Source organism: Zootoca vivipara, chromosome 13, assembly GCF_965207765.1.
Source record: "Zootoca vivipara chromosome 13, rZooViv2.hap1.1, whole genome shotgun sequence".
Lineage (NCBI taxonomy): Eukaryota > Metazoa > Chordata > Lepidosauria > Squamata > Lacertidae > Zootoca > Zootoca vivipara.
Genome location: NC_142596.1, coordinates 25,992,806 through 26,011,172, shown reverse-complemented (window position 1 = coordinate 26,011,172; position 18,367 = coordinate 25,992,806). Strand labels below are relative to the sequence as shown.

Here is an 18,367-nt window from a genome sequence, read left to right as displayed (position 1 = left end):
AGGGCAGGAAGGGGGCTTCCTTCACTTGGGTGCAAGGAGGGCAGAAGCAGCTGCTCCTGAGGCCCCTACAGAAGGGGAGGGGAGGGAGAAGCGGGTTAGGTGGGAGGCAGAGGCGCCAACGGTGATGTAGACTAGGCTTCCGGTGCAGCTGCACCAACAGCAGCTCATGGATCACAGTGAACAGCAAGGAGTGAATGACAGCACCCCGCAAGGCCCCAGCAGGTGGGTGTCTATCGTCTCTGAGCACATAAAGCTAGGAAAAGGTAGGAGGGCAATTCAACACACACACACACACACACACACACACACACACACACACACACGGACTTCGGTTGAAGCCTGTGCAGAGAGAATTTGCTAGGTGTCACGAGAGGAGTGGCCAAGAAAAAGGGTGCCAGTACTGCGTTCCGGCACATTGCACCAGAAAAAAAAAGCACAATTTGGGCGACCGAATTTTAAAAGTGAGCCCTAAGCATCCAGGGGAATCTCTTGTCCTGCTTTATTCTGCTGGAAGATTCATCGTGCTAACTCCTAGTGGTTGAGTGACCTCCGTGTGTCCTCCTGAAACAATCGCATTAAGCATTAGCAAATGGGCACCACTAGTTGGTATTTAAACACAGCATGAGGTGTCTTGAGATCTTTTTGGGATTACCAAGCCTTCGGAGGCGCTCTATCATTTGGGGGATTCCAGGGTGGTAATTGCTGCTTTTAGTTTGGTGGCATTTTCTAACAACTGTCACACTTGTTTGTTTTTGTTTGTTTGTTTGTTTGTTTTAAAACACCTATGGAGAGGTGAAAAACAGCTTCTAGTAAATCGACATTTCCATGGCCTACTTACTGTCTGTTTAGTAGCTGCTGAAATCCAACACACAGCATGTCCTGTATCCATGACAGCAAAGAGTATTTATTACACCTGCTGCTTCTTGCTACTCGTCGGCACAGGTGGACTTTAGACCTCGACCATACTAAGTCAGACGCAGAAGGCAAAGAGACTAGCAAGCTGGCAGGCAAAAGGAGTGGCACACCCCACTGAAAAGGGCAATTAATACCCAACAATGGTGAATGAAGGGGGGGGGCAGAATCTAGCTTGTCTATGTGTGTTGGAGACGACTGGGAGGGTGATGTTCTTGCTTTGCAGATTACAGTTTAATTTATCAAACTTTCCCTTTTGTTCCTTTTGTGTGTTGCAGGCAAAATTCCTGTCCCAAGATCAAATCAATGGTATGTACCTTTTAACAAAACACTATTTGCAACTAATTAAATGTTCTTACCTTCTTCTTGTGTGTGTCCTGCTCTGCCTTGGAAGCAGATTTTGAGGAATTCCTTTTGACAAGTTTCTCGTCCAAGCACTGAGGAAGGTTATTCTTACTTAAGTCTTTAAAATATCGGGGAAGCGAGTGCCCGTCTCTTCACTAGGTATCATGGCACCATGGATGCCACCGTTTAATGCAGGGTTTCCCAAACTTGGGTCTCCAGCTGTTTTTGGACTAGTTTCCATAATCCCTGACCACTGGTCCTGCTAGCTAGGGATTATGTGAGTTGCAGTCCAAAAACAGCTGGAGACCCAAATTTGGGAAACCCTAGTTTAATGTATTTTGCAATTCTTTATAGACAGCTTGTCTATTGATGCATCTGAAGGCAGCCCTGTATAGGGAAGTTTTTTCATGTCTGGTGTTTTACTGTGGTTTTATAATTTGTTGGAATAATAATAATAATAGTAATAATAATAATTTATTGGCCAAGTACCAACATACTTGGAATTTTGCTTCGGCTACATTGCAATGTAAACATACCTTATGTTGGAATTTGTTGGAAGTCACCCAGAGTGGCTGGGGCAACCCAGTCAGATGGGTGACATATAAATAATTACTACTACCACCTTAAAGGTAAAGGGACCCCTGACCATTAGGTCCAGTCGTGACTGACTCTGGGGTTGCAGCACTCATCTCACATTATTGGCCGAGGGAGCCGGCGTACAACTTCCGGGTCATGTGGCCAGCATGACAAAGCCGCTTCTGGCGAACCAGAGCCGCACACGGAAACACCGTTTACCTTCCCGCTGTAGCGGTACCTATTTATCTACTTGCACTTTGATATGCTTTCGAACTGCTAAGTGGGCAGGAGCTGGGACCGAGCAACGGGAGCTCATCCCATCGCGGGGATTCAAACCGCCGACCTTCTGATCAGCAAGCCCTTGGCTCTGTGGTTTAACGCACAGCGCCACCCGCGCTACTACCTTAGAAACAGATAATAAAAGAAATAACTTCAGCTACCAAGAACCGCTGCCTGTTATCAGCCACAAAGTCCTTGTTGATGTGAAAAGTTAAGCACAGCTTCAAAGTGGTTCCTCTGCTTTTCAAAGGAAGAGTTGCTGTTTTACCTTGAAATGGATTAGCATTATATTATTGTTTTCCTGCCGTTTTGTCCAGTTATTTTCCAAGTGTTGCTCATGCAGTGGTTATAGTAATCTGAAAAAATAAAATAAAAATGAAATGATAGAGAGGGACTTGCACTATTCCTAGAAGGTAGCTAGCTTCTGTCATTTCTCCTTAGCACTGGCGTGCCTTTCTGGGGCCTCAGTAAGCATAGATAATGGCCAGGGGTGATTATGGGAGTTGCAGTCCAGAAACATCTGGAGGGTCAAAGGTTACACACATCTCCTTTTGGGTGTGTCAGTGAAGCTGGGTTTCTTCCTCTCCTTTTTCCTGACTAGAGTTCAAAGAATGTTTTTCTCTCTACGATAAGAAGCATAAAGGCAAGATCAATGCCAGTGATCTCATCACTGTTATGCGCTGTCTGGGGAGCAGCCCCACCCCTGGAGAAGTGGCCAGGCACCTTCAGCTGCAGAAAGTTGGTAAGTAAAGGGTAGGCATAGTCAGTGCTTTAATAAACACTCTCTTGCAAAGGCAGCCTGTACCAATTACTTAGATCCCACCCCAAAATTCGTCAGGTGCTTCTTTCCAAGGGTTAGAGAGCTAGTGTGTTTTAATGCTTAAAGCAAGGTTAGCTAAGGTCAGTGGTGAACGGTGCCGCTTGGCTGCCCAGGGCAGCACCCCTGGGGGCGGGGCGTCTCTCCGCAGCATGCACACGTCACAACGCACAACATGCGCACCAGGATGGACTGCGCATGTCCGCACATGCACAGTCCACCCGGATGGCCGGCACACTCTGAAGCAGAGCACACTATGGAGCGGTTTGCCGGCGCCCGGCAGCACGCTCTTTTTCTTCCTGCTTGGGCGGAGGCGAGGGGCGGTCCAGGGGCCGGGGGCACTGTCCCCACGCAAGTGGAGCTAGGGGTGGCCCGCCCCTTACACCCCTCCCTTGCTACGCACATGGCTAAGATGATTCTCTCCTGCTCTTTTGGAGTCAAATAATCATAGAATTTTAAAGTTGGAAGGGAGCTAAAGAGTTTTCTAGTCCAACCTCCTGCAATGCAGGAATCACAGCTCAATAATCCCTGGCAGATGGCCATCCAAACTCTTTTTAAAAACTTCCAGTAGAGTCCACCACCTTCTGAGGGAGTCCATTCTACTGTCCAACCACTCATACCGTCAGACAGTTCTTCATGTTTAGTCAGAATCTCCTTTTTTGTTATTCAAATTCCTACCCTCTGGAGCAGCAGAAAATAAGCTTGCTCCCTCTTCCATGTGACAGCCCTTCAGATTATTGGAAGATGGCTATCATGTCTCCCCTCAGTCCCCCCCCCCTTTACCAGGCTAAACATCCCCAACTCTCTCCATGGTTCTTCACAAGGCTTGGTTTCCCCATCACGGTCTGTTCAAACCCTATAAGCATATACTGTATGTGAAATTAGGGGGGGGGAGTTTCCAATGTGCATCACTTTACACTTCTTTACTTTGAATTGCATTCAACATTTCAATGCCCAGTCAGTTTGGAGGGTTTGTGATTTCAGCTCTCTTGACATAACATGCTGGAGACAGTTCTCTAGTAACAGCTCTTTATTAAAGTGAACAAGACTGAAGACTGAGGAGAGGAAAGCTACATTTATAGGGACAGGGGACTAGCTAGGAAGGGATACATTTTGGAGGGAACAATATCAAGCAATCACAGTGCTGCCTTTTGGAGGAAACCAATAAGACAGAGGATCCAAATACAGCAGCTTAAATGAACCAATAGTAGCTGTACCCTCTGGAACCAAAAGGCAGTTACTTTATCCTAATGCAAATACAGACAATAATAATACAGATATAAAATCCTTTGACTCAATACACAACACCCCTCCCCCCCTAGTGAGCACAGCAGACGTAATCCCTCAGGTACTGTGGGGTCCTACAACTTCTACCTGATCTCCTGACAACAGGTGTTGCAGGTTCTGGATTGGGTGTTACCTGTGGTGGAGGGGCTGCTATAGGGGTTTCATCAGGAACAGATGGAGTCCCAGACATCTCAGGGTTCCCGACCTGTACCTCGTCATCCTGAGGACTAGCAGACCCTGGTTCATTTGCTGAAGCCCCTGGTGACTGCACCTCTGGGCCATCTTCACTCTGGTCTCGCAGCTGTGCGTCATTAGCCAGGGATGAATTATCTGACTCCTCCCTGCTGAGCGCCCGGCGCCTCAGCTGATCTATATGTCTCTTCCAAACTTGCCCATTTTCCAAGGTCACATAATAGGACACAGGTCCACTAGCCCGGGTGATCACACCGGCCACCCACCGCGGACCTCGTGAATAGTTCCTCACCCAGACCAGATCTTCAGGGGCGAGATACCTTGTTGTGTCAGTCTCAGCCTGGGGGGTTGCTCTTGAATTACGGTTTGGCATTTTATCTGGGTGGACATAATCCAGCACCGTTACCAGTCTTCTACCTAAGAGCAGCTCGGCTGGCGACTTGCCCGTCGCAGTACACGGCGTCGCATGCTGCAAAAATAACATTCGCGCAATGCGAGCCGACCAGTTACCCTCCATTAAGCGCGCAATGGATTCTTTGGCTGTTCTTACCATGCGCTCAGCCTGCCCATTGGAGGATGGGTGAAAGGGCGCGGATGTGACCCCTCTTATAAAGTTATCAGCCAAGAATGCCCTGAATTCTTGGGATACAAAAGCTGCCCCATTATCTGATACAATGGTCTCAGGTAACCCGTGGGTAGCAAACAGCTGCCTCAACACCTTGATTACGGCAGCTGATGCCATGCTAGGGACCATCGCCACTTCTAACCATTTGGAATATGCATCAACGATAACCAAAAAGACCTTCCCTTGGAATGGCCCAGCAAAATCTATGTGCAGCCGGCTCCAGGGAGTCCTGGACTGCTCCCACCAGTGGACTGGTGCTCTGGCCACTTCTGGCCGCACCTCTTGGCATGCCTTGCATGTTCGTACCCATTGTTCTATGTTCTGGTCCATTCCAGGCCACCACACATAACATCGGGCTAGCGACTTCATCCTGACCATTCCCGGGTGTCCCATGTGAAGCGTCTCAAGAACCCTGTTTCTCAGTGGTGCTGGGATGATCACCCTATCTCCCCATAGGAGACAACCCTTATGCATGGACAATTCGTGCTGCCTTGTCGCATAAGGCCTGAATTTTTCTTCATGCGGACCACCTGGCCACCCCCTCCCCACCCAAGTGAGCACACGGGAGAGAACAGCATCTTTCCTAGTTTTCTCAGCTATATCCGTAGCTGTTACAGGAGCCCCCGGAAGTGTTTCTAGCATCATAATGTGCTCCGCCGGAGCAGGATCCTCATTGCTCCCGCCAGGAAGGGGCAATCGACTCAGCGCATCAGCATGGCACAACTGTTTCCCCGGCACATGGGTCAAGGTGTACTGGAACCCATTCAGGAATATTGACCAACGCAACATTCTGGGGGAGAGAATTTGTGGCGTTTGTTTGTTTGGGTTGAACAACCCTAACAGTGGTTTGTGGTCCGTTTCAATGGAGAAATGGCGACCGTACAAATAATCATAGAACCTTTTGATTCCGGACACAATAGCCAGTGCCTCTTTATCAATTTGAGCATAGTTGCGCTCTGTGGGCGACAACGTACGGGAATAGAAAGAGATGGGCTTTTCCGACCCATCCGGTTCCCTATGACTCAGCACAGCCCCCAGACCGTATTGAGAGGCATCACATGCCAGGACCAGCGGCTTTGACTCATCATAATGAGCAAGGACGCTCCTGCTACTCAGCATTCCTCGCAAGGAGTCAAAAGCCTTCTGCTGCTCCCGCCCCCATCGCCACACATTCTTTTTCTGCAATAGTCTATGTAATGGTTCAGCTACCGAAGCTTTCTGGGGTAAGAACGAATGATAAAAGTTAATAAGTCCCAGGAATGACTGCAACTCCGTCTTGTTCTGTGGTCGTGGTGCCTCGATGATGGCCTTAATCTTAGCATCTGTGGGGTGGATGCCTGATGCATCAATTTTAAACCCCAAGAAATCCACAGTTGGCACCCCAAAACTGCATTTTTCTTTTTTCAGTTGCAACCCCACCTCCTTGAACTTGAGCAACACTGCACGGACACGCGCAACCAGTTCCTGTGGGTCTTTTCCAGCAATCAAAACGTCATCAAAAAATGGCAAGACCCCCGGCAGACCTCTTAACAGGCGTTCCATGAGCCCTTGAAAAATCCCTGGGGCCACACAAACTCCGAACTGTAATCTGTTAACTCTGAACGCCCCTTTATGTGTGACAATAGTCTGTGCTTCCGCTGATTGTGGGGTTACTGGCAGCTGTTGGTAAGCTTGTGCCAGGTCAATTTTGGCGAACACCTTGCCCCCAGCCAGTTTAGCCAACAGATGTGATACGACTGGAATGGGGTATGAGTTTCCCCTGAGTGCCTTATTGATAGTACATTTGTAATCTGCACATATCCTGACTTCCCCATTTGCTTTAAGGGGTGTGACGATTGGAGTCTCCCACTTAGCAGAGTCCACGGGTGAGAGAACTCCCTGCTTGACCAATTTATCCAGCTCTGCCTCGATCTTGGGTTGCAGTGCAAATGGCACTCGCCTTGGTTTGAGTCGGATTGGGGCCACACCGGGGTCCAACTCGAAGTCAACTGGGGGCCCTTTATAACAACCCAGTTTTCCATTAAAGAGACCAGCAAATTCCTTGCATAATGCCTCGCTCATCTCAGGGCAGGTTTGGATTGAATTAAGCCCCGAGATACTCAGTCCCAGGGCGGGGAACCAGTCAGTGCCCAGGAGACTGGGGCGACTGCCCTTCGCAATCACCAGTTTGAGTACAGCCTGTTTGTCCCGGAACTGTACTCTCACGGCACACATTCCCATAACATGGATGCGGCCTGCTGAGTACGACTGCAAGGTTGCCGGGAAGGGCTCCAGAGGGGGCAACTTACCCCTGGGGAAGAATGTCTTCGCGGTCTGGTCCGACACGATGGTGAATGCAGATCCGGAGTCCACCTCCATGTCGCACTGCTGACCCTCAATCTTCACCTTGACGTGTGCCTTGCCTTGCGCTGGAAACTGCACGGCCCTCCCGTTGATCTCCGTTACGTAGTGGCAGTCCTTTAGAAAACGAGTTGCTGTGGGCGGTCTGCGATGCTCCAGTCTAGGTGCTCCTGTCGCTCCCGACGCCGCCGATCTACAGACCCTGGCGATGTGACCCGTCTTTCCGCACGTCCGGCACATAGCATCCCTGAAACGACAACTCTTCCGCTCATGGTTTCCGCCACAACCTGGGCAACTGCCTCGGCGATCTTTGTGCACTGTGCAGGCCTGACGCACCAACTCGACCCCACGGACTGGGCTCTGGCTCGGAGTAGCCTCTAGCTCGTCCATGGCATGCGCAACTTCTATCTGTGGCTTAGTGGCCTTGCGACTGGCATCAAGCTCCTCTCTTTCATAATTCTCCGTGGCGGTGGCCTCCTTCAAGGCTGAAGCAAGGGTAACCTCTTCTTTAGCCACGATGCGTCTTCTGGCTTTCTTGCTGCTCAGACCACCAATAAACCGATCCAGGAGAGTCTCTTCCAGATTTTGGAAGCCGCAGTGCTGAGCGAGCTTCCGGAGTTCAGCCAGAAATGTGGATACAGACTCCCCAGCATGCTGCTGCCTCTTATGGAACTCCATCCGCCGGGCCATCTTGGTCTCAGTAGGCGCCAAGTGGCTTGTTAGGCAGGCAAGAATATCTTTGAGAGATGTCTCACTCAGCTTCGCTGGAGCAAGTAATGCCTTGGCCAGCTTGAAGGTCTCGGGCCCACAGTAGCTCAGGAATGTGGCCCTTCTTTTGCTGGCATCGGTGATCCCTTGAGCCACTGCAAAGAACTCGAAGCGTTCGACGTAGTCTTCCCATGTGTGGGGCTCTGATGGCTGGAAGGGCTCCAATACCCTTGGACTCTCCATTGTCCTAGCGGGCAGGGTCGTCTTCTCAGCTGGCCAGTGAGTCTTGTTCTAAGCTGCAATCCGGACTCTGAGGCAGGGCTGTGTTTAACCGCTCCTCAGCATTCCGGATCCCATCCTCGTCGCCAGTTGTTGTGACGTGGGGTTTGTGATTTCAGCTCTCTTGACATAACATGCTGGAGACAGTTCTCTAGTAACAGCTCTTTATTAAAGTGAACAAGACTGAAGACTGAGGAGAGGAAAGCTACATTTATAGGGACAGGGGACTAGCTAGGAAGGGATACATTTTGGAGGGAACAATATCAAGCAATCACAGTGCTGCCTTTTGGAGGAAACCAATAAGACAGAGGATCCAAATACAGCAGCTTAAATGAACCAATAGTAGCTGTACCCTCTGGAACCAAAAGGCAGTTACTTTATCCTAATGCAAATACAGACAATAATAATACAGATATAAAATCCTTTGACTCAATACACAACAGTTTGCCGGCGCCCGGCAGCACGCTCTTTTTCTTCCTGCTTGGGCGGAGGCGAGGGGCGGTCCAGGGGCCGGGGGCACTGTCCCCACGCAAGTGGAGCTAGGGGTGGCCCGCCCCTTACACCCCTCCCTTGCTACGCACATGGCTAAGATGATTCTCTCCTGCTCTTTTGGAGTCAAATAATCATAGAATTTTAAAGTTGGAAGGGAGCTAAAGAGTTTTCTAGTCCAACCTCCTGCAATGCAGGAATCACAGCTCAATAATCCCTGGCAGATGGCCATCCAAACTCTTTTTAAAAACTTCCAGTAGAGTCCACCACCTTCTGAGGGAGTCCATTCTACTGTCCAACCACTCATACCGTCAGACAGTTCTTCATGTTTAGTCAGAATCTCCTTTTTTGTTATTCAAATTCCTACCCTCTGGAGCAGCAGAAAATAAGCTTGCTCCCTCTTCCATGTGACAGCCCTTCAGATTATTGGAAGATGGCTATCATGTCTCCCCTCAGTCCCCCCCCCCCTTTACCAGGCTAAACATCCCCAACTCTCTCCATGGTTCTTCACAAGGCTTGGTTTCCCCATCACGGTCTGTTCAAACCCTATAAGCATATACTGTATGTGAAATTAGGGGGGGGGAGTTTCCAATGTGCATCACTTTACACTTCTTTACTTTGAATTGCATTCAACATTTCAATGCCCAGTCAGTTTGGAGAGGTCCTTTTGGAGTTCCTTGCAACTCCCTTTTTTCTCCTTACATCTGTGAACCACTTGGTGTCATTAGCAAACTTACCATCCCTAGGTCTAGTTAGTTTATGAACAAATTGAAAATCTTAGGTCCCAATCCTGATGAGCCATGGTGGACTGCTTAATCCCCTCCATAGGGCCCTGTTAGGCACAAGAAACCACCGATTCAAGCAGACTACCCAATCTTTCTTCTGGTTTCCAGACAGGACTGGAGAAATGGATTTCTCAACTTTCCTGACCATCATGTACCGGCAAATGCAGCAAGAAGATCCCAAGAATGAAATCCTCTTGGCCATGTTGATGGCAGACAGGAAGAAGACGGGATTCATTTCAGTGGCAGAGCTGAGGGCCAAGTTGATGAATCTAGGAGAGAAACTGTCTAAGGAGGAAGGTAAAAAGCTCTTAGTGGCGAGATTCTCTCTTGGCTGGCATGCATTTCTGATGTGTCCCCTCAATCTTAATTTTGCCTCCAGCCAACAGGCTTTTGTGCTGTTTTAATAATATTGTATTGATCAGGAGTACTAGGTAAAGGGTGTGCTTACTATGTGAAGCAGAAACTCTCCAACAATTTCCAGGTTATCTGCCATCAACCGGATGTTTCGTTGGACTTCAACTTACATCAGCAACTGACAGGAGTTGCAGTCCAAAGTATCTGGAGGACACCAGGTTGTAGAAGGCTGCTTCACAAAGTCTGACTTGAGAGTTGGTGTGTTATAGTGGTTAGAGTGTCAGACAAGGACGTCGAAGGCCAGAGTTCAAATCCCCAGTCAGCCATGAAGCTCACTGGGTGACCCTGGGCCAGTCACTGCCTCTCAACCTAACCAACCTCACAGGGTTGCTGGGATTGAGAAGAACCATGAGCTGCTTGGAGGGGGAAAGTGGGATATAAATGCAATACATAATAGCAACATCAATTGGTTATATTTAAAAGCATTTCCTTTCGATTGACATAGCCTTTTCTGAAACATCTCCAGTTCCCTGTTTGGTTAATCACTAAACCATATTTAGATTGCTCTCTCAGACCCCTTTGCTTTCTCATTTTCAAAATGGTACTTCTCTTAAGGAAGTTACCTAAATTAGCAGCAGCAGCAGCAGCAGCTCCCACTCTTTTCTTGAAAAAACTAGGTTGACAGCACCAATGTAAATATATGGAGCACCAGAGAGACAGGCAGGTGAGTGGAATAGACACAAGTTGTCAATTTCTGGGACCAACAGAATTGGGAAGGAAAGCTGTTGGGTTTGTGCCTTTGCACCTATTCCTTGAAATGGGAACACTCCTTGGACCCACAATAACATAGTTTTACAATTATTTCTCACACACACAGGTGAAAAATAAAAAAGGTAGACATAATCTAGATATAATGTACAAATAAACTGACGTGCCACAATTACTGTGCAATTGTTTACAGTGGACAACCTCCTGAAGGAAGCCAAAGTGGGCCACAATGGAATAGTCAGGTATGAAGACCTGGTCCAATCCATCACTCTCCCTGTTGCCGACTACTGAATCATTAAGAAAGGGAACAGAAGGGCAACCGTCTTCCTTGTGGCTTGCAGTGCTCCTTCAGGTGCTTGATGGAACTGGGATCTCCCCCACTTACTTGCCTTAAATGCTTTGTCTTTTGGAACCCTCAAAAATATATAGTAGAGATCCTATTTTTCCCAGGCCCAAAGTGTTGGTTCCAACAAACCAGTGGAACTGGGCTTTGTATAAAATGGACCACCTATTTCACTTCAGTTTCAGTGTTTTAAAAACAGGGTGCCTAGGAATTTGGGTTATTTTTCAGTCCTGTGTTGGTGGGCCAAGAATTTTAAGGTAGCATACAAGAAGAACTTGCAGGTTATGTACTATGATTATTCAGCAGGGTTGTTTCTCCAGACCTTGGCAGGAGACATGTGGTTATTTCCCCTGTATTGAGAAAGCCCATTCAAATCTTGTTTCGAAACAAGGTGGGCTTTAAAAACCAAACAGCACAGCAGGTGTTGAGCATCCACCAACCAACGTAACCAGTGGCTACCACTCTGTCTCTGTGGGGCATAATCTACCAAGCCAAAAGACAGCCCCCAAGTTGAGCAGGCCTGATTTAAGACTACTTCCAGCACCCACTGGCAGAAATTGAGAGACATAGTAGAGTCCAGTTGTGTCACATTTGCGCTGGTTACCTATAGGACTTCTCAACAAACATGCACACCTTCCTAATAGCTTTCCTGCAGATGTAAACTTACAGTGTGCAAATTCAGCAACATTTATTCCAGAAGAGACAACGTAATAATGCTTTTTATTACATCTAAAGATGTTTTACATAAACAGGTAACATTCAGTAGGGCAAACCATTTTTTCCAATGCATGTAATAAATATTTTCACTTGATACTTTTATACAAACTGACATTGGTCTACTATACTTTTTTTTTTAAAAGCCACTTTTAAAACTTGTTTGGCATGCTGTATGGAAAACTAAGAGAAAGTTAAGGCAATGAATCACAGATCTGAGTTTATGGAATTAATAACTTTTTAAAAGTTTCTGCTTATTTACATATTGTTTTCCCTTTTGTTAATTAGAGCGACAAACAGCAGCACAAGCCGGGGCCTCTGGCAGGTTCTCTCTCAATAAAAATCTAAGCTCTCATTGAAAGGAAACTAATAAAAACAAAGCAAGACATAATGTATTGTGAAAAAGAAAACACCCTGAAATGTTTAATGCAATGAAAAAGGTTAACCACATAAAAAAAAACAAGGACTAGCTACAAGTTCAGTGGAAGGTTTCCAAAAGTGCCTTCTTCCAGGGGACTATGGTATATGTTTGATAGGGATAAGAAAATCTGGGAATGCAGTTATGAAAATATTGCAAGACTTTGCAACAAACTGCTAGTTAAGTCTTAGCAAGGTTTAATTTGGTTTTGCTTTTAAGTAAAAACAACAACAACAAACTCTGTATCGAGTAATGCCCACAGAAGTGATTCAGAATCACTCTACCCTTGCTATTTACAAGGACCTTGCATCCGTGTGTACTTGTGTAGACACACACTCACTCACTCACTCACTCACTCAACTCACTCACACACACCCCAAAAAAATTGTACAAAGTGAGACACACATCCCTCTACTTCTCTTTTGGAAAAACAAGCCAAAAAAAAGTGAGCCAACAAGTTATGAAATGCAAGAAGTACGCTTTCCATATTCAAATCTAACAGGATTTGTGTGTTAACTAAAATACACCCCTTAATTCCATGTTACTAAAAAAAAAACATCTCTGCAATTCTTAAAAATTAGTATTTTAAAGAAACTGACAAAATGGAACCTCTTCCGAATTAACTATTATTGTTGGCTAAAAAAAACAAAACAAAGAACTTAAACACACACTCTGGCCAGGAAATACCTTTTCAAAAGAGGTTCCCAGAATTAAATACATCAAAAATCTCCTCCCTAGCCCAAAACCCAAGTTAAGGAAGGCCAGGAAACTCTATTCAGTTTGAATTGGGAAGATTCATTGTTTTTACTTAGTATGAAGGACAGGAGGAGCAGGAAAAAACATATAAACAACTGTTTGCTACCTTAATTTTTCAAGTGCTCTCCACATTAAACATTAACTGACTGACCTTTGTTTTTTATGTGCCTTGTCTCATTTGTAATGCTTTTAAATTTCTCATTCCCAAACCGGAAGTGCAATGCCCACCCCTTACTGCCCACCGTGGTGAGAAGTGGCATTTACCTTATCAGAGAGAGAAAAACATGAAAACCCGTGGGCTCCATGTAGGTACCTTTTAATTTCACAATTAATTGGACTTAAAAAAATTGAACCAGTCCTAGAAGATTTCTAGTCTTACACAGTTCTAGATTTTTATCGAGCACCCACAGGCTAAGAAAGAGGATGGGCAAAATCTTCCCCTGCCCCAAAACACCTTTCAGGCAAGTCACACTGAAGATAATTGCACTCTCAGGCAGTTCCCATTTACTGTAAAGCACAATATTATTTCCAGCATTTAAACACACCAAACAGCACTGAAAGCAGAGTACGGTGTTCCTTGAAGCCTGACGAATTGTTGGAAAGTTTCCTAAAATTCTGACTCAACAGTTGTTTTGTCAGATGTAGAAAAATCTCGACAAACATGCAGATAAAAGCCATTTGAGTTGCAGTAGATACATTTGGTGAGAAGGGGGAGCCTCGTGTAGATGCTGTAGCCAAGTGCACACTTACATATGCTTACATTGCATGACAATAAATGGGTCATAAATACACTCGATTGCAGCCCATCATCTGCATGCACTTGACTGTACCACATTTTCCAGGTAACATTATAGGAAGATGCCTCATACTGAGTCAGACTATTGGTCCATATAGCTCAATATTGTCAACACTGACTGGTAGCAGCTCTCCAGGGTCCCAGGCAGGGGACCTTTCCAGCTCTACATGGAGTTGGCGGAGACTGAAGCTGGAGCCATTTGCATTCAAAGCAAGCTACAAGACCCACATCTTACAATGTATTTAGCAGGTGGTACCCAGACTCACGTTTAAGTGCCTGATAAAAAGCATTCACCTTAAGCTAATAAGCAGAGCATCAGCTACAGGGTTTCACCAGAACACTTGTCAATTTTGACTCCTGCAACTACACTGTGACCAGACTTTCCAAAGTTAGCAAATCTCTGATTGTTTCAGTGTTTGGAATGATCCTTCCAATTGCAACAAAATGGGACCACATTTTATATTAAGTTAAACCAGTTTCATTATACTTTTTTTTAAAAAAAGAAATCAGTTTCTGATGCCTCCAAGCTAGAGTGAACTTAGAAAGGATTCCTCTTTTGTGTTCCTTTTATTTAGATTTTACTGACATTTAATAAATTATAAACTAGTCAAAGGAAACATTTCAGCCAGACAGTAATGGAATTCACATGCATGAAACAGACACACTGAGACACACACACAAAGAGAGATCTATAAATACATATATACACACACATATACATATGAACAAACATTTTAAAAATTCAAGTCAGCTTTTAAAATGGCAAAGGGGACATTTGAAAACCCACTTAGAACATTTATACGGTTGAAAAGAAATGATTGTTTCCTATTAAATAGTGGTGGCTTGATATCAATGCAAAGTTTATCTTAAAAACAATTTTGAAAACAACGCTGGGGGGGACACGACAAGATACTAACTTCTGCAGCTATGGTTTAAAGAAATTGCTAACATGGTCTTTGATAAAGTATAGCAAAAAAAAAAACCCTACAACCAACCCTTCTACCTCCCTCCTTCCTATCCATTCTTGATTTGTTGTAAACCTAGATTTTTAAAAGCTAGCTATAAAGTATTTTCACAGCAGAGAACAGATCTGCACTCCAATGAGGGCTCTGGGATACATCAACATGGCTGCTTTGCCCTCCCTTCTTTCTCCGATGTACTATGAACAGCTTCCCTTTCTCTCTATTTACATGTTCTGTCATTTAGTAAGAAAGGAAGAGTTTAAATAATCCCCAAGTTGGAAAAGACCCTTTCCTAACTAGCCACACAGGTTTTAAGGTAGTGGGGGTGGGGGAGAGACCCACAGACACTAAAGGGGAATTAAATATAGTTTCACATGCTCAGTCAGAGGGAGCCAAAATCATTCAATAATTATTTTGAAGCCAATAAGCAGGTAGGGGGATTGATCACCCTCAAGATTTTAACAAATTTTGGTAAATTTGAGGGAAAGGGAGAAGGACTTTGAGCTTTAAAAAAAACCACTTGTGTGGGGTTTGGCCACTAATATAGCCCAATCTGATGCAGGTTTGTTCTGAAGCAGAAGTGCATAGGGTTGGAGCCTATAGTTCAAAAATGCTTGCAGAAAGGACTCTGGCGTGCTAATTGTCATTATCTGCACATCCGTACATCCTTTTCCAATTATATCATCTCATTTAAGTCCTGATAGCATAGTATGATGTTGGGAGTTTCACAAAAGAGATTTTAAAAGTCCTGGGAAAGGAAGTTTGAGTGTTAGGCCAATGTCGAATGACCTCAAGAAAGCAAGTCTTTAACACAGAACATTTAACATACAAGAAAGGATCACCGATGCCTTTATGGCAGCAGGATTTTGAGAAGCCATTTTGCCTCATGCAAAAGTGGAGAGACCTTCCAATGGTAATGCTTAACATGCAGGAGTGTGGGTATTTTTTTTCCCCATGAAGAGAACTGAACAAACAGAAGAATATGGTGCCTCATGAAGGAACAAGGAGGGTTCCGAACAGATGTTCAGAACCAGAAGGAAGAGCTGAAAGAACATTCCAAGAAGCCACACAACCAGTTTAGCAGGCAGAGAATGCTGTGGAATTGACATAAATTACAAAGAAAGAGAGAGGGCCTGATCCACTAGCACAAAACTCATTCATTTTAATGGTGCTTGTGCAGGAAAATATTCCCAGAGGATTGTGCCCTATGGAGGAAAACCATCCCCTCCAGTTACTGTGGGTGCCACCTGTCTTCCCTGGAACTAGAAGCCTCCCAGAACTTTTCAAAGCTTCAATCACTCCATTACTTTTCCATTAATATCACTGTGAAGAAACAAAGTGATGCAGTTAAAAAAATCAAAGCCTTAAAACAAACAAACACTCGAGACAGAAAGGGTGGTGTAAAATCTTCCATATCCAAAAATCTAGGTTGGGAGCTTTTGTAATATTTTTTACCAGTCAAACCATATTTTGTTTATATACAAAAGTACAACTGAAAATATAGTTTTGTTCTCTGTACATATCTTAATATTTTTCCCTACAAAAAGGAAAAGCTCGTCTGCATTTCTAAACAAAATAAGATAAAACAAAACCCCAGATCTCTCCTCTAGCTAGTCCAGTGAAAACTCAACAAGATTCAGTCCAAGGAAATAATATCCGGCATGACGCCAAAGAGAGAGGCTGGGTCTGTGTTACTTCTGTTGGCCACGGGGTGGCCATGGGTCTCTCGCAGGCTGTTGGAGGACACAAGGCTGCTGTTGCTGCCGCTGTTGCTGCCGTTAGTGGCTGGAAGGGTGGCACTCCCTCCTGCGTTCAACTGATCCAGGAACATCTGAGACGAAGCATAGGGGAAAAACCGGGAGTGCAAAAGTTCTGGGTCATCTGAAGCAGACACGGCGGCGGCTGCAGCGGCCAGAAGAGAAGTGCTATAATGCTGGAGAAGTGAAGGAGGACAAAGGGCAGCTGTGAGGCACTAGAGAAGAGGTTTTAAAAACGGTACTCATGCATATTATTGCTACCACTCCACTGTTTTTATTTCACACCTTTCACCATAAGGATGGGTTTCAGCAATAGGCTCACACAATGATAAAGATGAGTAAAACCCATTCCAAGCAAAACCAGCACAGTATAGATAAAACAAGAGAGATAGGTCCACAAGGGTTAAAAGGCCAGGGGACTACAGGCCAATGAAGAGGGGATTCTAAGTACTTATGGACAGCTCAGTTTCTTTGCAGAACTGCCAATGTTACAGGTTACAGGTGCCATGTAATAATACCTGCTCCACATTTGTAAGAAATCTGTATTTTAATATAGCAGCACCTACACATCAGGCCGGTGCCCTCACTGTATTCTTTTTGGCACCCACTAAAAACATTTTTGTTTTGGCAAGTCTATCCAGACATGAAGAATGTTGGTGCATGTTTTAAACTGGTTTCAGATTATTGCTGATATTATTTTATTTTTGAACATTTTATACTGATTTTATTATTGTAAACTGCTTTGATACAATTTATACACACAAGCTGCGCATAATTTTTTTGAAATAATAATAAATAAAAGGCTCATCAAAATTCCTGCATGCAGATCACAGGCATGTTGGATTTGTTGGGTACAGTAACTGGACACAGAACCGAGTGCCCCAAGAATACTGGTTTTCTGCAGTCACGCTCTGGGAAAAACGTCAGGCTCAAGGTTTCACTGAGAGGATTACTGAAATCTGAGGAGGCAGTATAATGGGGGGGGGGGAGTGAGACCTTGACTGCGGGGAGAAGCCCCACTTCCTATTTACTGGACTTCACTGGCAAAATGCACACAGAGCCCTTTAGCATTTCCTCAAGGAAGAAAAAAATCTGAATGCTTTTTAAAAAAACAAGTTAAATATTCAGTTTTAAGCAATACTTTTGCAGTGCAATCCAAGCTGTGCAGTCTTGCTCCCCTCAGTGATGGAAATCAATGTTAGAATAATGTATTCTGGCAAAGATATTCTAGCACATCAAAAATAATTTATAATACTGCCTGGTGGTTTCAGCCACTTGACATTTTCAATTTGGGATACTGTATTAAGAATAAACTCTCCCTATATTGGATCAAAACTACTCCCTTTTGTGACTGTTCTAGAATCATTCCTGCCTCCCACTAGCAGCTTACCTGATTGTCTCCTGGTAAGAAAGAGAAGAAGTCCAGTCCTATGAAAAAGGCAAAATGAAACGGGTTTATTTTCTCAAAACACACACCCCAAAACCAAACAGCTTTAAGCAGAATATAGCCAGTGCTGTCCTTATTGGGCTGACTGGCACGGTGCGCCAGGGCGCCCGCCCAGCAGGGACACATCAAGGAGGCACACGGAGCCGCCTATGCCTCCGCCCACTCTGCTCCTTTCCCGGCAGCGGTGGTTGAAGCGAGGTGGCGGCAGCGGAAAATGTGGAGAGCATTGTGGGGCAGCGCTGTCTGTGCTCGCTGTGACTTGAAGGAGTGTGGGCGGAAGGTAGCCCAGGTCCAGGTCCACGTTTCCCTCGAAGGAGGCAGCTTTGCTGCCACTGCTGCTGCCTCGCTTCAGCCAAGCAGGCGGAGGCAGAGCACAGCTGGCAGCGTCCCTGCCTGTTGTGCCATGCCCGCCAGCTGC

At 45.5% G+C, this 18,367-nt stretch overlaps 2 protein-coding genes across 4 annotated transcripts in view; one reads left to right on the top strand and one right to left on the bottom strand.

Moving 5' to 3' along the window:
• The first annotated feature begins 924 nt into the window (after positions 1-924).
• Positions 925-13,137, top strand: CALML4 (calmodulin like 4). Its single transcript, XM_035130661.3, has 5 exons — positions 925-1,058; positions 1,191-1,221; positions 2,714-2,854; positions 9,743-9,931; positions 10,950-13,137. Exons 1-5 carry the CDS (start codon positions 1,056-1,058, stop codon positions 11,045-11,047), a joined length of 462 nt encoding a protein of 153 aa, XP_034986552.3. The 5' UTR covers positions 925-1,055; the 3' UTR covers positions 11,048-13,137.
• Positions 11,803-18,367, bottom strand: part of PIAS1 (protein inhibitor of activated STAT 1) — a 73,732-nt gene continuing 67,167 nt past the window's right edge. For all 3 annotated transcript variants that reach the window (XM_035130659.3, XM_088657349.1, XM_035130660.3), the window contains exons 13-14: positions 17,893-17,930; positions 11,803-16,678 (exon numbers count right to left, since the gene is read on the bottom strand). In XM_035130659.3, the coding sequence (XP_034986550.1) occupies positions 16,382-16,678; positions 17,893-17,930 (335 nt within the window). In that variant the 3' untranslated portion in view covers positions 11,803-16,381. The remainder of the gene's footprint in view (positions 16,679-17,892; positions 17,931-18,367) is intronic.

Bases quoted from the DNA above. Each gene is read 5' to 3' on its own strand.
- CALML4 (XM_035130661.3), top strand. The intron at 1,222-2,713 runs GTATGTACCTTT...TTTCCTGACTAG, and splicing joins GTCCCAAGATCAAATCAATG to AGTTCAAAGAATGTTTTTCT. The intron at 9,932-10,949 runs GTAAAAAGCTCT...AATTGTTTACAG, and splicing joins GAAACTGTCTAAGGAGGAAG to TGGACAACCTCCTGAAGGAA.